This window comes from Lissotriton vulgaris, chromosome 10 (genome assembly GCF_964263255.1).
Source record: "Lissotriton vulgaris chromosome 10, aLisVul1.2, whole genome shotgun sequence".
NCBI classification, from domain to species: domain Eukaryota; kingdom Metazoa; phylum Chordata; class Amphibia; order Caudata; family Salamandridae; genus Lissotriton; species Lissotriton vulgaris.
Genome location: NC_141698.1, coordinates 421,704,180 through 421,724,508, shown reverse-complemented (window position 1 = coordinate 421,724,508; position 20,329 = coordinate 421,704,180). Strand labels below are relative to the sequence as shown.

Here is a 20,329-nt window from a genome sequence, read left to right as displayed (position 1 = left end):
GAACTGTGCCGGCAGTAGGAGAAATCTTCGCGTTCTCACACCCTGAACTGGTGGTGACTCTTGTTACCTCTGCCTGCAGTTGGTCTCAGCTCCTTGGTGCATGGGCCGTGCAAGAGAATTTAAACAATTGTGCCATTATATTGCTGGTTGTATAAGTTATCAGTACACATTCTATATCCTTTTCACATATTCACGTGGATGTAGACTCTAGAATACTGCTGTAACTTGATTATTAGCCCATTGTAAGTTCAGTATCCTCGATCCGGAGGGATACTTTGCCTTAGCTTGTCAGTGGCCTTTAGTGGTATCCCTTTACATACCTCCTTTGCACAGGCTCGTTGTGGTCACCTTGCTCCCCGTTAGCCTTACAAGAGGGTTGGTGCAGGCTGCCAGGTTCTAAGCTCACTCTTAGGCCATTGTGGTTTCAACATGCAAAGTGTAACCCCTCCTCCCTTCTTCCTAACCAACCCAGGTGACCCCACCATCCTATGGAAAAAATGGAAAAAAGTCTTGTTAAATTATGCTACTGTGTGTGGGCCTAACCTGGGGCTTGAAAGAAAAGTTGCACTGCTGGCCTATTACTTGGGCGCAGAAGGAGAGGAAGTTCTAGACCATCTCCCGGATTTAGGGGCACAGGAGGCAAGAGGGCTTAATGAGTTTGAAATTAGCCTAAAGAAATTAGATTTGCACTACCTACCCAAGACTAGCACAATTATGGAGAGGTACCATTTTGGTAAGAGGGCCCAAAAAGATGGGGAATCTATAGAAGATTTTGTGTCTGAGTTGAGGAAGTTAGCTGCAACGTGCAAGTTTGGGGGAGCGAGCGAGGAGAGAATTAGGGACCAATTCGTGTTGACCTGCAGGATGGAGCGAGTGCGTGAGGAGCTTTGGCTTAAAGATGACCCGCCATTGAGGGAGGTTCTCATCATAGCCAAGCAGGTAGAGCACATGTTACAGTGCGTCAAGGAGATTAAGCAGGATGCAGGGGAGAAGAAGAACGATGACAAGACCAATGTCAGTGAGGTGATGACCGAGAGTGAGACTGTGTCTGTAGTTAAGGGTCAGAAGGCAGTGAGCAAGGAGCAGAAGGAAAGCAGACCGGGAGGGTCATACAAAGGTACCTGCTACAGGTGTGGGAAACAAGGGCATCTAGCCAACGACAAGGAGTGTCCCGCCCTCAGGTTCACATGTAACAAGTGTGGCAAGAAGGGCCACTTCAAGCAATTTTGCAAGAGTGGGCAGGGGGCCAGTAGACAGAGTAGAGACAGAACGAATGTGGTGAGCGACGAATTTGTTGTGCAAGTTCAAGAGTTGAAGGCACCAGGTCCCAGAAACCTTTTGTGTAAGGAAGTTACAGCACAGGTTGATGAGGAACAAGTTGATAGTCCTAAAGACACCATAAAAGTTGGGAATGTTGATCTAGATGCATTGTTTGACTCTTGTTCTCGAATAACCATCATTAATGCCAAGGAGTTCTCACGTGTATCCAAAGGCAAGATAATCTTGAGGAGGTTAGACCTGAGACCAGGAGGGTATGCGGGGTGCCCCATCTCCATGAAAGAGTACTTCCCGAGTAAAATTGAGTACAGAAACAGGTCTACTGTCTCCAAAGTATATGTATCCACTGTGGGGGACAACATTTTGGGGTGGCGTGCTCAAAAAGGGTTAGGAGTGTACCTCAATCCCAACAGCAATCCCCAGATTTTGATACAAGAGATACAGGAAGGTGAAGCTGACATCACAAGAGAATTTGAGGAGGTGTTTAGGGAAGGGCTTGGATGTTTGAAAAACTACTGCCACAAAATCAAATTGAAGAAGGATGCCAAGCCCTTTGTGGCGAAAGTCAGAAGACTCCCCATAGCCATTCAGGAGGAGGTCAGAACTGAACTGGAGAAACTGTGTGAGGCTGGAGTCATCGAACCAGTGGAGGCGACCGAATGGTTGGCGCCCATTGTGGCAGCGAAGAAAAAGGACGGGTCAGTCCGGCTCTGCATTGATTTAAGGGCACTCAACAAAGAGGTCGTCGTTGACTGATACCCCTTGCCGAACATCACCCAAATGATGAGCATGTTAGAGGGTGCCAAGGTGTTTTCCACCCTCGATCTCACCTCAGCCTATTTCCAGATAAAACTTCACGAGGAATCTCAAGAACTCACCGCTTTTGTGACACCCATGGGTGCTTACAAGTTCAAAAGGATGCCTTTCGGCCTAGTCTCGGCGGCAGCCGTTTTCCAAAGAATCATGGGCAACCTCCTGAAAGGCATCCCTGGCGTCTTGTGTTACCAGGATGACGTGCTGGTGTTTGCAAAGAACCAAGTTGAGCATGATCAGAGACTGAGATGTGTACTGAGGAGGTTTTTGTCTCAGGGCCTCACCGTGAAGAAGAACAAATGTGTCTTTAGCTGTGCCGAGTTGGATTTCCTGGGTCACAAGATTACAGCAGAAGGCATACGTCCCAAGGTCGAGCTCCAGGACACCATTGTGAATCTGCCACCCCCCAAGAACAAAGACGAGATCAAATCATTCATGGGGATGCTGGAGTTTTATGGAAAGTTCATCAGAAACTTGGCAGGCAGGACTTATGCCATCAGGCTGTTGCTGAAAAAAGAAAGCGAATTCAGATGGAGCCATGAATGCCAGAGCGAGTTCGAGGATGTAAGGAGAGCTCTTGCGGAAGCCCCTAGTTTGAGGTCTTACATGCCCGGCCGGGCAACGATCCTCACCACTGATGCTAGTGCAAAGGGGTTGGGAGCGGTCCTTACCCAGGAAGGTGTGGAAGGAGAAAAAACCGTGGCCTTCGCCTCAAGGTCACTCCAAAAATCTGAGAACAACTACTCAGTCATTGAAAAGGAGGCATTGGCGGTGTCCTGGGCAGTAGGCAAATTCAGAGACTTCCTGTGGGGTACGCAGTTCACCCTCCGAACCGACCACAAACCGCTGGTAGAAGTGTTCAGCAAGAAGGGTTTGGATGCCATCTCCAGCAGGATAAGGCGTTGGGTGGTCAGTCTCCAGGAGTACACATTCAATGTCGAGTATGTCCCAGGAACACAAAACCTTGCAGCTGACTGCCTGTCCAGGCTTGTCAGCGATGTAGAAGCAAGTGAAATGCGAGACAGAACAGATGAAGATGAAGAAGGATTCATGGGTGAGAATGTCTGCACCATCCAGAAGGCGTTGGGTGAAGAAACGTGGAGAAAGGCACAAGAAGAGGACAAGACCATGGAAGAAGTTTGCAGAAGAGTGAGAGATGGATGGAAGCACGGGGACAAACGTGATGAAGACCTGCAGCCTTTCCAGGCTGTTAAGGACGAGTTAACCATTGTTGACGGATGCCTGTTCAGGGGAACAAGACTCGTACCACCAGCAACTGTGAGAGACAACCTGGTCGAGATAGCTCACGAATGGCACTTAGGTATCACAAAGACCAAGCAAAGGCTCAGGGAAAGCTACTGGTGGCCGAACATGGACCTGGTCACCGAAAGGAGAATCAGAGAGTGCATCCCGTGCTGTAACAGTGACAAGGTCTTGAAGCAACAGTCACCACCCATGGTATTTTAAGCCGCCCCCGTCAGGACCTTGGGACGAGCTGGCTTTGGACATCGTGGGCCCTACGACGGGGGAGCTGCGAACGCCTTACATTCTAGTGCTCGTAGATCTGTATTCCCGGTGGCCAGAGATAAAACTCGTCAGTGAAGTCACGACTAAAACTGTCATCGGATTCTTGCAGGAGGTATTCATCCGAGAGGGGCTCCCAAGCAACATCCTCACCGACAACGGAGTGCAACTATGCTCAAAGGAGATGGAAGACTTCCTGGAAGAAAGAGGCATCAGGCACAAGCGATGCGCGTTATACCACCCAGAAACCAATGGCATGGTCGAACGCTTTAACAAAACCATCAAGGAGAGCATCCAGCTGGCCAAAGCAAGTGGTATAAGCTGGAAAGAAGAGTTGTGGAGGCGTCTGGAAGCATACAGATTCACGCCGCATCAGTCGACGGGCGTCACCCCGTGCGAATTGCTCCGCGCAAGGACACCCAACACTAAGCTTGCCCCGGGGTGGATGGAATGGCATAAGGGGTGGTCGGACCGAACCAAAGAAAAGGAAAGCCTGAAGAAACATGAACAAGCCATGAAGGCGAGGAAGGAAGGTTACGACCAACGCAAGGCCACACGGGAGGTTGAGTTCAAAGTAGGTGACAATATCAAGATCAAAGCTCCCACAGGGAAGGCAAGCTGGTCAGAGTACAGCAGCCCCACGAAAATCACCAAGCTCTTCAAGAATGCAGTCAAAACCCAAGAAGGGAAAATATGGAACCTAGGGAGAGTTGTAAAGTACCACCCTCCTGTTGAGGTCCCAGAAGGTGCAAGGGGGGGAGAGAGTGGCCCTAGGAAGGTTAGCGGTTTCACTGTCAGGAGACCGTCAGGTGTTTCTCATCCAGGCCACAGGCCCGACAGAAGAGTGACCAGACCTCCCAGGCGTTTTGATCAACATGTGATGATGTAACTGTTGCCATTCTACCTAATGTTTAGGTCTTAACCTTCTTCTGGTTTCTGCACTTTGTTTTATCTAATGTTTTCTACTTCCGCAGGGAAGGGGGATGTGTGGTATCTCCCTCTTTGCCCCCCCCCCCGGCTGCTCCGCGTGTGATGGCGCTGCTCGCGGTGACATCACTTAGAATGTCACCGCGACCAGCGTTCCAAGGCGAGCGCCGGGGACTCTGAGGGAGACAGCGCTACGGAAAGGCTGTGGCTGAGGTCGCAGGTGTAATACTTGAGCTGAATAAATACTTCTGCTCTCATATGTGACGGCCCCGTCTGTTTATTGTAGTCGTCACCACACCATTCCTAATTTGCAATTCGTAATTTGCAAATTGCAAATAAGGAATGTGTAGGAATCTAACATTTTTCTGCGATTCATACCTGCATAAGGAATTGTGATTCCTAAATTGCGATTTCTTAAAAATCAAAATTTAGGAATCACAATTCCTAAGTTTGATGCATGTGGACCCACATCCTGCAGCCCTCACTCGGTCCTAAACCTGCAGCCCGACTCCATCCTGCAGATGCTGTGATTTGCTGACATCCGGTGCTATCCTGGGGCTCGGGAGTGGCCTGAGGGGTGAAATCAGCGGAGGGGATGGAGCGCTACCCCCCTCGGCGTTCTCCCTGACTGCACCCGGCCGTCAGGTGAGTGCTGCACCGGAGGTTTTTTCACCTTGCCCCGCGCTCGCTGGGGGCGCCCTCACTCTCTCCTCGGCCCGATCTGGGTGGGGGCTGCGCAGGCCCTGCGGCTCTGGTGCGTGCTGACGGCCCTCGGGCCTGGTGCGTAGGCCAGAGCCGGGGGCTCGATTTGCGGCTCTTCCCGGCAGGGTTGGTGTGCGATGTCCTGGTCGCCGCGTCTGGGCGTATGGGCAGTGGCGGACGCCTTGGGTGTTTGCACCCTGTCGGTTTGTGGTGGCCCGCCTCCCCTTGGTGCCTCATCCCCGTAGCCCCATAGAGGTCGCATTTACGATGCTGCAGGCCCCATTAGGCCTACTTCGCCCTTGTGGCAGCCCCAGCCAGACAATCTGCCAGAACACGCTGCCCCACTAATCTATTACGCCTGTGTTGCCTAAGATCTGTACCATCGCCCCTGGCCGCTGCTACGTGTTGAGGGCGCCTTTCTTTGGTCCCAGCTGGGTTGTCTGAGTGTTCGCTCCCCCTTCATTACGCTGCGCCCTGTGCAACGGCCCGCTTTGCGGCTGACCCTGACGCGCACATGGTCTGCGTGCACCGTCCTCTTGCTATTGGACCCTACGCTGTGGTGCTTTTTTCCACTCCCTGAGCCTGGCTAGCTGTTTGTGGTGTGTCTTTAATACGCGATTGCCATTTGCTCACTGTCTGCTGGCACATCATCCAGTTTGGGCCCTGCTGGGCTGTGCACAGGATTGTCTACTCACTGGGCCTTGTTCTGGGTGCTCATCACTTTGCTACGGTTAGCCTGATATGCCCTGCTCTTCATTCACCAACATGGGGAAAAGAGACCTTAATCAACGCAAGCTCATCTTCGCTAAGACCTCCCTGCTTGCTACTGACGCCCCCCCCCCCGGTTCTTCATCGGGCGCGACAGATGCCCCCGTCCAGGAAGATACTACCTCACTGGTCACTGCCATGATGGGGGAGAAGAGGGCCAGATTTAAGGCGCTTGACAGTAGATTTGAAACTCTGGAGCAAAAGCTGGCTGACATGGGGTCTAAAGTGCAGGCCCATGACCGGCGACTGGACGTTGTCGAATCCCGAGTCTCTGACATAGAGGATGCGGCTACCAAGTCATTGAAGCGCCTAGAGCGTGCCAAAAAAATCCTGAAGGAAGTGGCCATCAAAAATGAAGACCTTGAGGCGCGTGGCCGACGCAACAACATACACATTCTTGGCGTAGCGGAGACGACCCAAATCGGACGAATGGACGTGTTCGTCGAAAATCTTCTCGTCTAACTATTTGGCAGGTAGCTATTCACACAGGGTTTCGTCGTGGAGCGGGCCCTTAGATCCCTGGGCCGGGACTACCCCCATGTCCCATTATTGCCAGGATTATGAACTTCCTTGACCGTGACTCTGCCCTTCGTGCGGCACGTGAAAAAGGGGAGGTCCGGTGGCAGGGTAGCGCACTGTCTTTCTATCCGGACTTCACCCTCATGGTGCAAGAGGCGCGATGGAAATACACTTGAAATACACTGGAGTTAAAGCCACCTTGAGGAACCTTGGCCTTAAATACGGTATGCTTAGGCTATCTGGTTTTAGGTTTAAACCTATAATAACTGATAAAACCCCACCAAAAGGAAAATAGCCCTCACCGGTGTAAACATATTAACACTGAAAAAACACCTTTGCAACCACAAAGTAAGTGCCATTCAAAGAAAGGATAAGATGGGTGAAAGGGACATTTTTATTTCTTCCTGAAGGGGCCAATACAATTTAACTTTGTTATGCATGGTAGCATCAAGAAAGACTGGGCTAACATTATTCTGCTCGAGTTTTGTTGTTTAGGGATGTCACTAAAACATTGTCTCTTCTTCCTTCTGCTTTTTTCAGTTTTGTGGTCTTTGGTCTAAAGATGTGGTGTTATTACTTCAAGTTCAATAAAGATTGGAGTGATATTGTTTGTATTTGCAGTAATTCAGCTATTTATGTGAAAAAATTGTAGGATGGTCTGTCAAAATCGATACCTGAGCTGAAGTGCTTTCCTGTAACAGATCCTTGTCACTTGCTAGATGGAATGCTGAAAGCATCTCTACAATCTTCAGTTAATGAAGAATGCTATTGACTTTGTAGTCCATTCTGGTGCAGTAAAAATGTATTTGGATCTCATATACCCTGTGCACATGCACTATCAGTGCAGAAAGCAAGCAATCATTGAAAATAAATTAAAATTCCATAAACACCGGAAAAACACTGATTCTGTTGTTTTTAATGGCTCAAAAATGTGTAACCACTGATAACCACTGTTTTTTCAAGGTATTGAAAAAACTAAAAAAAAACACCCGAATTTACTAAAAATAGAAACTGAAAACAGGAAAACCTAGGTATGCTCTATCCTGCCCGCCTCAAGGTTGATGTAGCGGGCAGATTTCGCATTTTTGACACCCCCACGGTGGCACAGGAGTTTTGTCAGAACCATAAAAAGCAGGGTTCTCACTCAAATGCCCTCTCCGGTGCAGAATGATTCCCAACACAGCGTTGAACTATTCTCGGACACGGGACATGGCTGACTCTCCAACATGTTATCTGTATTGTCAGCTCTGGGGTTGCTGGTCTGAATTCAGGACTGGTTCATTCAAGCTTAAACAGATTGGTTTGCCAGAATGCTGGGGCCTTGCTGCCCCCCATGGCGGACACCTCTGATGTCTTGGCTTTGCAGGATTTTTTGATGCAGTGGAATACGTATGCAATGTATCAATGCCATGTATATCGCTTTGTTCCACTACTAAATTTCATTGGGTTTTCCTCTTAGGGGTTTATAAGAGGTTGGGAGGAGGGGGGGGGGGGTTTAGTTCTGTTTCATTTTTGCTTGTTGCATCATTTGCCGACCCATGAAGCGTGACGAGAGCTGCTCTTTTTCTAGGTTACTTTTAGCATTGACGCTTATATGGCCAATCTAGGATTACAGCTCGGACCTTCCGAGCTTTCATTGATGTCCTGGAATGTTTGGAGACTGAACAATTCTAAAAAAAAGTAAACAGGTCATTAATTAGATTGCCAGGCACAGGATTGACATAGTCTTTTTGCCGGAGACCCATTTGTCCCCCACTGACCCTACACATGTAGCTAGGAGCTGGGGTGTTCACCGCTATTTCTCCTGTTACAGCAGTTATTCCAGAGGGGCAGCTATACTTATCCACAAGCGTGTTCCATTTGCTCTGTCCCACAGCATCATAGACAAAGAGGGCAGATATGTCATAGTCACAGGGACCCTTTTGGGGCACAGGATCACACTGGTTGGAATTTATGGTCCTAACTCTGACACCCCTTCTTTTTTCCATGAATTACAGGTCCATCTTCTTAATCTTGAACCAGGTTTGTTAATTGTTGGAGGAGACTTTAATTTGCTGTTCAACCCAATCAGAGATAGCACATCTTCTTCCCTAGATACTAAAACCCGCTCACGCCCGGTGCTCCTCGACATATGCTCACATTTCTCTCTTATTGACATTGAAGCCACCTTACACTTGTTGACGCCAGCCTATACCTACTATTCCGGGTACCACAACACCTGGACCAGGATTGATTATTGGCTCATCTCCCCGGGGGTGGTTGACTGGGCGGAGGACCTTCTTGCACTCTGTCTGATCACTCTCCCATTGACCTTAGAATAAAGATTCCAAGGGCGGGTGGTTATGAGAGGCAGTGGCGCTTCCCCGGGAAGGCTTTGTTGGACCCCGTTTTCACAGAAGAAGTTAGACTGGCCATTGAGGAATACTTCGACCTTAACACGGGTATGGTGGACACCTGCGCAGTGCTTTGGGAGGGATCAAGGCCACCTTATGTGGTGTTTGCATAGCGAAGCAGGCGGGTGTGTTGGGAGACGTCCGTTCTGCGCTGACCCATATTGAGCGGGACATTGCTGCACTTGACGTTGGGCAGTTGCAGTCCCACTCGGAATCTGTATTTGAAACCTGAGGTCGACCTAGTACTCCCCGGCTTACTATCCATCGTGCTCCCGGGGGGTTTCCCTCGAGACCCTCGGGACATTCAAACAGTCTCTTCAACATGCTGGGCGTGAGATAGACTGAGCAGACTCATTGGTCTTGATCAGTTATACTCCCCGGCCCTCCCTTTGCCCAATTCTTCCCGGCTCCCCATCACGGGGGAATCTGTGGTAAGACACACCTTGACCAAATTTCACATCTCCTCTATTGGTGATCTGTTTCCTGATGACCACGCCTTCTCACTCTCTGAGGATCAATGCTTTACAGAGCGCTCGTTCATGGATTCCTTTGTGCTGACCAGATTGCGATCCCTGTTGCGAGCCTCATTCCCTACGTTCCCCCTAGCCCCCGAGGAGGCGTCTCCCCTCACCTATCCCATCCAGCACCCCTCAGGTGCTCATTTAGTTTCTAAATCATATCATGTGTGCAGTGCTTTCCTCCCTTCCCTTGACACCAGGGTGCGTGCTGCATGGGAGGCTGACCTGGGTTGTCCTATCTTTGACCAGCAGTGGCAGTGGTGTTGCAGGGCTACTAAAGAAGTCTCCCTAAATAGCATGCATAAGCTTTTACATTTTAAATTTTTGCGGAGACTGTACCACACCCCAGCGCGCTCGCACAGTATTGATTCTGACCGTTCCCATATTTGCGCTAAGTGTAAAGTCCCGTTCGCGGACTTCATACACCTCTCATGGTCTTGCCCACTGATTCAAGAATATTGGTCCTAAGTTCACTGCACATTTAGTGATATGTTACACTTAAACCTTGTCCCCACCCCTGAAATTGCCCTGCTGGGCTACGTTGCCAACTTTCCACGTAATGTGCGTAGGCTCGTGGCACTGGGATTCTTATTGGCTAAACGTGAGGTGGCGTTGTTATGGTGTGACAGACGCCCTCCGAAGCATGTATCTTGGCTCAGGAGTTTGGCCTTCTGCAATACTAACAGCGAGGAATTTTCAACCCTGGTCCCCTCTGCCTCTAGACCTATTGACATCTGAGGCCCATACCGTACATACATCTACAAAACTGTGGAGGATCGCCAGACTCGTCTAGACCATCACATTGTGCCTGAAGGGGTGGGTTGAGATGATTTGCTTTGTTTCATTTTGTAATTTGAATTTGTATGTTCAAAAGATCAATGTTATTATTCTGATGGATGTGTGTGGCATGTCATGGAATCATCATTTATTCGGCTTAATGCCAATGGACACCGTATCACGTCTGATGTTCTCCTCTTTGTGCATTTTTCTATTATTGGTTTCGCCCACATTCTGATTCTTTTTTTTTTTATGTTTGGGGTACTTTGTGTCTTATCGACTCCTTATTGGCAACTACCGTTATGTTTCAGTCATCTAAACGCCCTATGTCTTGGTCAAGTGTATTATATGAGTATGCTCCATCTCTCGTTATTCTATTCATGTGTCAATATGTAACGCAATGAAACATAACTGAATGCTTCGTCTTTGTTCTTTTTGAAAATGATAAATAAAGTTTAAAAAAAAGTTTGATGCATGTGGCCCATAGTGAATATTTCATGGTTGAAGAACAGGATTATTCCCTGACCCCCCTCCCCCCCCTCCCCCCCCCCCACCCTGCAGAAGAATGGCTTTTTGAGCTAATTTATTTTTACAATTGTGCTCTATAGTGCACTTTGACGCTGCTCTTTTCTAACTTATGGGTGAAACCTTTCCCAAATTCTAGAGGAGTGACCTGGCTCATCAGGATTAGGAGTAAAGGAGTAACCCTGGGGGCCCAGCCAGTTTGTACTGTAGACTTCGGCTGCTAGAAGTAGCTGAAATTTCCAGATGGAAATGCAGCCTGAGGAATCGGATGGAGTAAAAACAGTTTCTCCAGTAATTTCCCACTTCTTAGTATAACTTCAGGGTCCAACTGGTAGTGTACGATTTTTCCACACACCAGAGTTACCATAGTCACCAATAACGGTATATCTGGGGTCGAGATTTCCAATTCCATTAGCATGACATTTAAAATGAGTGCCTAACTATGCACAACACTTGCTACCTTTCCCAGCATCACCTGTGAGTGGTATTAGGATGGTATTCTAGTGAGGGGTAGGTAGAACGTGGTGATGGAATGGGCATTGTGTGATATGGGTAGATTCTATGTGTGACAGTAGTAACTGTTTGATGTAAGGTATCGCCTGTTGCTGGTGCCGCTCCATTTGCTGATACTCAATTGGCATTAAAGAAGTATTTGTACTTACCGGTGTGGACCTACCTCCTTTCAACAACAGTGACTAGGAGGGTCGTGATCGGCACCGGCGGTCACTGGATGTTGTTGTGCCAGTGGTGTGTTGTTAGCGATCTAGTGGAAGTACTGTTCATCGTTTTGATCTGTACAAAGTCGATGGAAGTGTGCATCGGATGGTGATTCTGCTGGCTCAGTGACTGGAGGTTCAGCCTTGTACCAGAAAAACTGGCAGGTCTGCAGGCTGTAGTGTGATGAAGTCTTTTGGAAGGTCCAAGTGATATTTCTGATACCGATCCTGGTTGCTGTACCAGTGGTAAAATGTGCCTGTCATTGAGAATGCGGGGGACATACGTGTGTACCAGTATGCTATTAAACAGATGCAAGAAAGATTTGGCATGAAAATAAATGTAGTCATGGAAAGATTTAAATTGAATTCTATGGCACAGAGAGAAGATGGAAGTATGATCATTCTGTATCTGCACTAAGAGGTTTAGCTGTGACATGCAATTTTGATCATATGATGTATGATCTAGTTGTCTGAGACCAAATACATATGAAGAATAAGTCGAAAACAATTCAAGAAAAATTTGGCCTTATGGGGAAATATCCTTGAATGCTGCTGTGGATGTAGCTAGGAGTATTGGAGTTTCTGATAAGTTTATTCAAAGAGCAAGAAATGAGGGTGGTCTGAGTAACCATGTGAGTTCTGGTGTAAAAGATGCTGGGGTCAGGAATAAGAGTGGAGAGGTGAAAATGGGTGAAAGTTTGGTGAAAAATAAAACAGGTGATTTGTGAATTTTATCTTGTTTTAGATGTGGCTTGAGTAATCATTTAGTCAATTTTAAATGGTGTCCTGCATTAAACAAGCTGTGTACATGCAGGAAAAAAATACCATTTCTGTAGCATGTGTAAGAATATGAGGAAGAAAGTGAATGAAATTCTGGAAGATGTTTTGGGGGATGAAGGGAGTTTAAGTGGGGTAGTATTGAGAGTGCAAGATGAGCAGGCAGATGAAGTTGACAGAGTCATAAGTTCACCCACTTGTACGGTATGCATTGATGAGGTTGATGTCAGAACCATGGTTGATTCATTTGTGTGGTACACTATCATGGGTAAAAGTATGTTTGAGAAGTTATGGCCAGGTAGGACATTAATGAATTCTGATGTTAATCTGGCAGCTATTCTGGACATTAGGGGCCCGATGTAGGTAAAAGTCATTTACCGAATTTAAAATACCGATTTTTACCGAATCGGTATTTTGAATTTGGAAAATGAGATGTAGGGAAAAAAATCGGTAAAATACCGATTCGGTAACAATCGGTATCGTGTTTCGATACTTACCGAATCGGTATTCACCGAATCGGTAAATACAGAATCGGTAAATACCGATTCAGTAATGGCAATACAACCCTATGGGCCAAAAGGCCCATAGGAATGCATTGTAAATACCGAATCGGTATTTACCGATTCGGCAATTACCGAATCGGTAAATACCGATTCGGTAAATACGGAATCGGTAAATACGGAATCGGCGAGCAAGTAAAAGTGAAACTAATGACAACAGCCAATGAGGTGGAACCACCCTAGCAGGGAGTGGCTACCTAGGTAGGTGCAACTCATTAGAACTTTCTGGAGAGGCAGCCAGAGCTGAGCATTCAGAGTGAGCAGCAGAGAGAGTGGTAGCACAATCCTGATCACAGTGGAAATGGCAAGCAGCTCCGAGAGCCAGAAGGCTGAGCGGAAGCGCAAGGTCAAGTTCAGCAGCATGGAGCTGCAAGTATTGGTGGAGGAGGTGGTGAGGGTCCACAGGCAGCTGTTTGGGAGGCTGTCCCTCACAGTCCCTGAGTCCACCAAGAGGAAGCTGTGGAGTGGCATCGGTGAGAGGGTGAATGCAGTTGGTGTGACCCCCAGGAGCCTGGACGACCTCCAGAAGAGGTTTTATGATATACGCAGACTCACCAAGAGGAAATTGGCGGAGCTGCACAACCAGGCAGGTCTGACCGGTGGAGGCAGGAACCCCGCGCCACCCCTCACTGAACTGGTGTCCACAACGATTGAGACCGAGAGTGTGGTGGGAGTTGGGGACCTGGACAGCTCATCCAGAGCTACATCAAAAGGTAAGAAGCATGCGCAGCATGACACACCCTACCAGACACCTCCCCTTTAGCCCCAATGCACAGCCAAACCCCAGCCCAGTACTGCTAGCAACATACATGAGCAATGCATCATGGTAAATGTAGTCAGCTAATGTAGTAACAAATGTCAGTGCACATTAAACTGCAATGCACTTAATAATAGATTCAGAGTAATGAAAAGGATATGTGCAATGCTTTAATTGTAGTGACTGTAAGACATTTGCACTCAGTTCACAAATGCTTCTTTATACCTAGGGGCACCATCAGGCAGTGGAGCAGCAGCTCCACAAGCGACAGCTCCAGCAACAGCGGTCAGTGCGGTGGCAGGGCCAAGCAGCATGGTTCCTTCACAGGAGGAGGAGGAGGACAGCAGTGCCATGGCCAATGAGGATGACCCAGGACATACCCTCTCATTTCCCCACTCCCCCCTACTGTCACTATCTCCCCCATTGCAGTTCTCACAGGAGAACTCACCCACACGGACCCAGCCAGCACCTGCCACATCTCCTGCCAGGAGGATCATTGTTGCCCCATTGACCATCATGGAGGGAGCTGCGGGTCAGGCACCAGCACCCACACCTGCGACACCTGTGGCACAGCAGGCCACCCAGCAGGGCAGCACCAATCGCCGCCGCCCACGCACTTCCAACAGTGCTTTACCAGCACGGGAGGGCACCGTCTTCCAAGGGCTTGAGGGGAGCATGGTGCGGATCCAGCGGATGCAGGCCAAGTCCATCCTGGCTTGCCAGCGCCAATTGCGGGAACACAACCTGCAGATGGGGGAGATGTCAAAGGGATTTGTGAATTTCGTCGCAAGTAACAAGGAAATAGCAACAGGACTGGGGCGCATGACAACTTCCATAACACAGCTGTGTGCAAAGATGGAGGAGCATGAGCACACTAGGCGCAGGGATGCCCGTGTACAAAACCGGGCAATCAACCGGCTTGCCGCAGCAACCGCCCTGCTATGCCGCTGAGGGGCAAATATGGAAGACTGCCTCACTCAGAACACTGCAGAGGTGACCAGGGGCATGGCCCGCATCACCACTGCCATGGAGGCCCTCATCATCTCCAACACGGTGGTGAATCCTGCCCTGGACGTGGCGGAGGCTGGGGACAGCAGCAGCCGCAGCAGCCCGGCCAGCGCTGTGTCTGAGCCGCGCCGGAGCACCAGGCGCTCCGCTGAGGCAGCCGGACATACAGAAGGGGGGGAGCCACATCCCAGTGGTTCAGCAAAGCGCAGCAGGAAGTGAGACTGCCAGGGTGGGTGAGGCAACCCGGCCCTTTTCCATTCCCCACCTTTACTGTACTTATTTAATTTGTTGCACATCAGTGCTGTAACGTTGTGCCAACATTATTAAATGTATTTTTTGTTCACATCCATGACCTGTCTGTGCATCTGTACTCACTCAGATATAGTTTTCTGTTATCTCCTCACGTCTGTATCTGCCGTCACATGGTGTAGACACCCCAGCAGGTTCTGTTTGTGGCACAGCAACGTCATCGTCATGGTCCTCGTAGTCTGACAACTCCACCTCAGTGCCCTTCTTCACCGCAAGGTTGTGCAACATTGCAAAGACAGCTATGATCTTGCAGCAGGTGATGGGGGTATACTGCCTTGCACCTCCACTCTTGTGCAAGCATCTGAACCTGATTTTCCAGATGCCAAAGGTCAGTTCTACTACATTCCTTGTGCTTTTGTGTGCCCGATTATCCCTCCTTTGGCTGGGTGTAGAGGGGTTGAGGTAGGGGGTGAGTATGAATGAGCGGAGGGCATATGCACTGTCGTCTAGAAGGAAAAGGGGTAACATTTCTCACATGCATACATGTACTTTACAGTGCTACATTTTGTTATGGGGGTCTGATGATGTGTCTCACCTAGGAGGTATCCTTCACCAAATTCCCCAGCCGTCAGCCGTGCATAGATGCAGCTGTTTTGGAAAATGTAGGAGTCGTGGGTACTCCCTGGGAATTTTGCTACCAGGTCTGTGATGGTGCACTTAGCATTGCAGATCACCTGCACATTGATGTTGTGCGTAGACTTCCTATTGCGGTATATGTATTCTGTGTCAGCAGGGGGGCAAATCCGAATGTGCGTGCCATCAATGCAGCCGATGATGTGGGGGAATCGTGCCATCTGGTAAAAGTCTGCTTTTGTTTGTACCAGTTCCGCATGGGTTGCAGGGAAAGAAATGTATTGGTCCATCCTCTGTATCATGGCATCAAGGAATTTGTTGAAAAACCTTGACAGGCTGCTCTGGGTCACCCCTCCTACCGCAGCAACTGCACTTTGATAGCTGCCAGACGCAAGCAGGTGTAGGCTGCCTAGCACCTGCACGTGCGTTGAGATGGCGTGTGCCCTTGGGGTGGGGTGGTCCAACAGTGGTTTAAGGTCCCTGATGAGCTCCAGTATGGTGTCTGAGTCCAGCCTGTACCTCTGTAGGATCTCTGCCTCTGTGAGCATGAACAGGGTGATCCTCTGTCTGTAGACCTGTTCCTCTCTTTGCCATTCCCTCTCTCCTTCCTGCTGTAGCCGTAGCCGCCTTGCAATGACATAAAATGCCCCCATCCTGCAAGTTGCATTGCATTTTGGGACTCATTTTATAGGTTGCAGTTGGTTACCACCTGATTCGAATCCATGGTAAATACCGAATTTGAAATACCGATTTTGAGGCAAAATCGGTATTTCTGTGCTTCCCTACATCTCTATCAGAGTTTTGGCCTGTCCGATTCGGTAATTTACTGATTCGGTAACTCTACCGAATCGGTAGATGGTCCGAATCGGTATATCTACCGATTCGGTACATGGTCCGATTCGGTATATTTACCGAATCGGTATGTTAGCGATTCGTTCTTTTACCGAATCGGTGTATTTCCGATTCGGTTTATTACCTATTCGGTATCTATACCGATTCGGTATTAATACCGATTCGGACGGATTTCAGCCTCCTACATCCCGATGGCTGGATACCGCTCGGTAAGGGCCGAAAATCGGTATTTTCGGCCGTTACCGATCGGTATTGGGCCACCTACATCGGGACCAAGATTCCTAAAGAGGGTTTTATGTCGGCTGATGTAGGATTTGGTGGTAGAAAATGTCATGATAAAGTTTATGTAGCTAAGAAGGGAGCAAATATTTGGGGTAGGCAGAATATTAAGTGGATCCCCCTGTGTATGTGGTGCAATAAGAGTACAACAGAAGTTGGATATGCTGGTCTTAAGAGGATGTATTCTGATTTTTTTCTGACCAAGTGTGCAAAATGCTTCATTTCAAACACAAAATTATTTAGCAGGATGGTATCATTCCTATTAGACAAAAACTTAGAAAAGTGCCAGTGAATTACAGGGAAAACTTTAAAGGTATGTTGCAGGAATTGTGCGCGGAAGGGATAATATAATCGGTGGAAAGTTCTGATTGGGCTTCTCCGGTTGTGATTACTCTTAAGGCCAGTGGAGATTTAGGTTTATATGTTGACTTAAGATGTCTAAATGATGTGATATGGGTGAAAATGTTTCCATTGCCAAATTTACATGAATTGACGTCATCAATAGGGGATGCCACTTGGTTTTCAAAAATTGATCTAGCAAGTGCATACCACCAAATTGTATTGGATGATGAATCAAAACATTGTATATAATTTATCACACCTGAAGGCATGTGCCGGAATTGTAAAATGCCTTTTGGGCTTGAGAGTACTTCAGCGGTGTTCCAGAGACCGATGACAAGGATTCTTCTAGGGGATACATGGTGCTAAGGTGTTCCAAGATGGCATTTTAATTTTTGGTCAAGACAAAAATGCCCATGATGAATAAATCCATGCAGTATTATTGGCTCTCAGGAGGCATGGTTTGACTGTCAGAAATGAGAAGTGCGTATTTGGAAAACAGAAAGTAGAGTATATGGGCCAAGTAATATCTAAGGAGGGTGTTCAACCAAAAATCAGTCATGTGGAAGTGATTATGGCTGCACCAGAACCTCAGAATAAGGAACATTTGATGTCATTTTTAGGTCTCACAGAATTTTATTCACGTTTCCTGGAGAACTATGCATCTAAAGTGCAACGTTTAAGAGCATTACTAAAATAAAATGTGTCATGTATATAGGCGGAGGAACAGTTACATGTTTTAAAGCAGTGAAAAAAGAGATTTCTGTAGCTCCATTTTTGTGATCATTTATGAGGAAGGCAGAATGTGTGTTGTCAGTGGATGCTAGTGAGTATGGTATTGAGCTGTGTTTTCACAAAGGATGAAGAATGAGATGTGGATTGTGTCCTATGCTTCTCATACTTTGACGCAATTTGATTGCAAATACTTGGTGATTGAAAAAGAGTTACTTGAGGCAACTTGGGCAGCTGAACGATTCTGGTTGTATGTGTGAGGAAGGAAATTCAAGATTTGTAAAGATTATAAGCCATTCGAAGTATTTTGAAATCCAAAGGGGGAAAAACCTTGATGCCAAGATTGGCAAGTTTAGCATTAAAGTTGCAAATGTTTCACTATGAGATTGAGATGTGTGGCATTGCCTGTTGCTGGTGCCACTCCCTTTGCTGATACTCAATTGACATTATAGAAGCATGTATACTTACCAGTGTGGCCCTACCTCCTTTCAACACTGTGCTGTGCATGGCGTGTACTGGATTTTGTCAGTCACTCTCAGCAAATACGCTCTGCTTGTGGACTGAACTGCCAGTGTTCATTTGTGTGCATATACTGCTGAAGAAAGCTCTATTCCTATGTATATCCTATGCTAAAACATTAATAGGTTAATTCACTCATATTTCGCCTGTTTCTGAAGGTTTCAGAAAATATGGCTGTTCTAGTTGCCCCCCACTCGCCTCTTGTATTGGCTATTGTAAGTGGCAACACAACAGTTTTTAGAATCAGAGTGTTTGACTTGCATTTGAATTTAAGTGGACATATGTACAATATTTTTGGGTGAACTCAACAACTTCAAGCTCTTTCAGTAATGCAAAGTTTAAACAAACCTCAGTTGAACAGCTCTTACCCTAAAATAGCGAGAATAGCACATATGATCCAGGCCATACCCCCAGGCACGGAACTGGTGCTGGTTATAATTTGTTGCCGGCAGGCAGGGCATGTGGTTCGCATTGGTGTGTCTCCTGCTTGTCCTATTATCATTGGAGGTGCCGGTGGGGTTCTTGTCTCTTTGTCATTGTTCCCCAAAACTATAGTCTGATTGATAACTGGTGGTTGCATTACAACTGTTTGAGAAGAAAAAAGATGTTAGTAGACATCACTGCACAACACTTTGAATGTACCATTTTAAAAATCAATAGCCCATATTTAGATGGCAGCAATCTGGCTGCTGGCCCAATAGGTCAGCAGAACCAACAGCATCAGTTTCTCTGGTGGAAGACCAACCCATCAGGAATCAACCATCAACCATCTCTGATGTAATTGCTCTGAAGATTGAAGTGTCTGCCAAGCACTTGGAAAACGTATTTTGTTTCTCCAAAATAAATAACCAAAGCAGGAGTTTGTTCTTGAAAAACATAACATCAATGGCCATGACTTGAAGGGAGTTTTGTGTGATTTTAATGCCAAGGACTACCATAATTTACATTGCAGTCCCAGACAGGCAAATCAAGTGATGATTGCGCCACCTTAACAATGGCGGGGACACCATCTCTATGACCTTGCAGCTCAGTGTTGGGTGGTTTACCAGGTCATGGTTTCTGTGGACAAACTGACTGATTCTCTGCTGACAGAAACCTTGCTGTTGCCCTTCTCCAATTGAGAGAAGGAATCACAAATGTGTCCAGACAGGGGAACCGCCAATTTATGCCTGTTCTCCTGCTCCATTGAACTCAAACTGTTGACCAAGTTATTAGCAGCCATTTCCAAAGCACTCCTGATGGTGAACTACTGTGAAAAGCAGATTCACTTGTAGGCACACCAGAAACAACTGTGATAGTGAGAGACTATTGAAATGGTGGATGTCAGAACCAGTTTGGGGATTCCGTGGCACAAAGGGTTTCTCGGTATGACCTGAGTTGATTGAGTCGATGTCCATTGATGTTGCTGAGCTTGTCCTACTTCAGCTGTTGATAACTGAGCACTAAGAACAACCTTTTAGCACTTGACTCGGGTAGAGAAGCAAGCATTCCAAGACTTCCCAAGGAGGTAGGGTTAGAGATTCATAACTCCACAATGTACCCAAAACGACCCCAAAAATGCAGCATTCAAGCAGTTCTATCAGAAATACATTTGCATAACAGTACATAAAGAAATGGAAAATCTAATGGAAGGATACTTCTAAGGTGCACTGTCAAGGATCTACGAAAATATGCACTACAGAGAAACTCAAAACAGATGCCACTCTCAGTATGTGAAGCGAGAGGTGCTCTGCAAGTTCAGTGATCTAAGCATTGGCCTATGTAATGTGCAGTGTTGCTCGGTACCCCCAGTTGAAGTCTATTGCAGTCCTCCTTTTGGGAGGAGATGAGTTTACCTGCAGTATCCAAAATGGAGTACACCAAACTCCCCTCCATACAGTCCTACAGTTTACACAGTTTAGGCACACCTATTTGTGAGTAGTTGTTCTGGGGTACGAGAACAATCGGTCGTCCTGGGCTAAAATTGTGTCAAACAGAACCATTTTCCACTGGTGTTCCTGAGCTTGTCCCAACTGTTGGGACCAAAACTTAGCACCAAGTACACCCTTTAGCACTTGACTCACAGTTTATTGAAATTGAGCTGTCCAAGGCTTATTCAGAATAGGCAGCACAGAGTGCAGAGGCATATTTATGAGCCCATGAAAAGCCACCCCACATGGCTTCT

General features: G+C 47.4%; 1 protein-coding gene across 7 annotated transcripts in view; it reads right to left on the bottom strand.

The window, feature by feature from the left end:
* LOC147685342 (uncharacterized) overlaps nt 1-20,329 on the bottom strand; it is an 873,295-nt gene that overhangs the window by 307,023 nt on the left and 545,943 nt on the right. For all 7 annotated transcript variants that reach the window (XM_086939630.1, XM_086939626.1, XM_086939627.1 and 4 more), the window contains one exon: nt 18,534-18,750. In XM_086939630.1, coding sequence (XP_086795756.1) covers nt 18,534-18,750 — 217 coding nt within the window. The remainder of the gene's footprint in view (nt 1-18,533; nt 18,751-20,329) is intronic.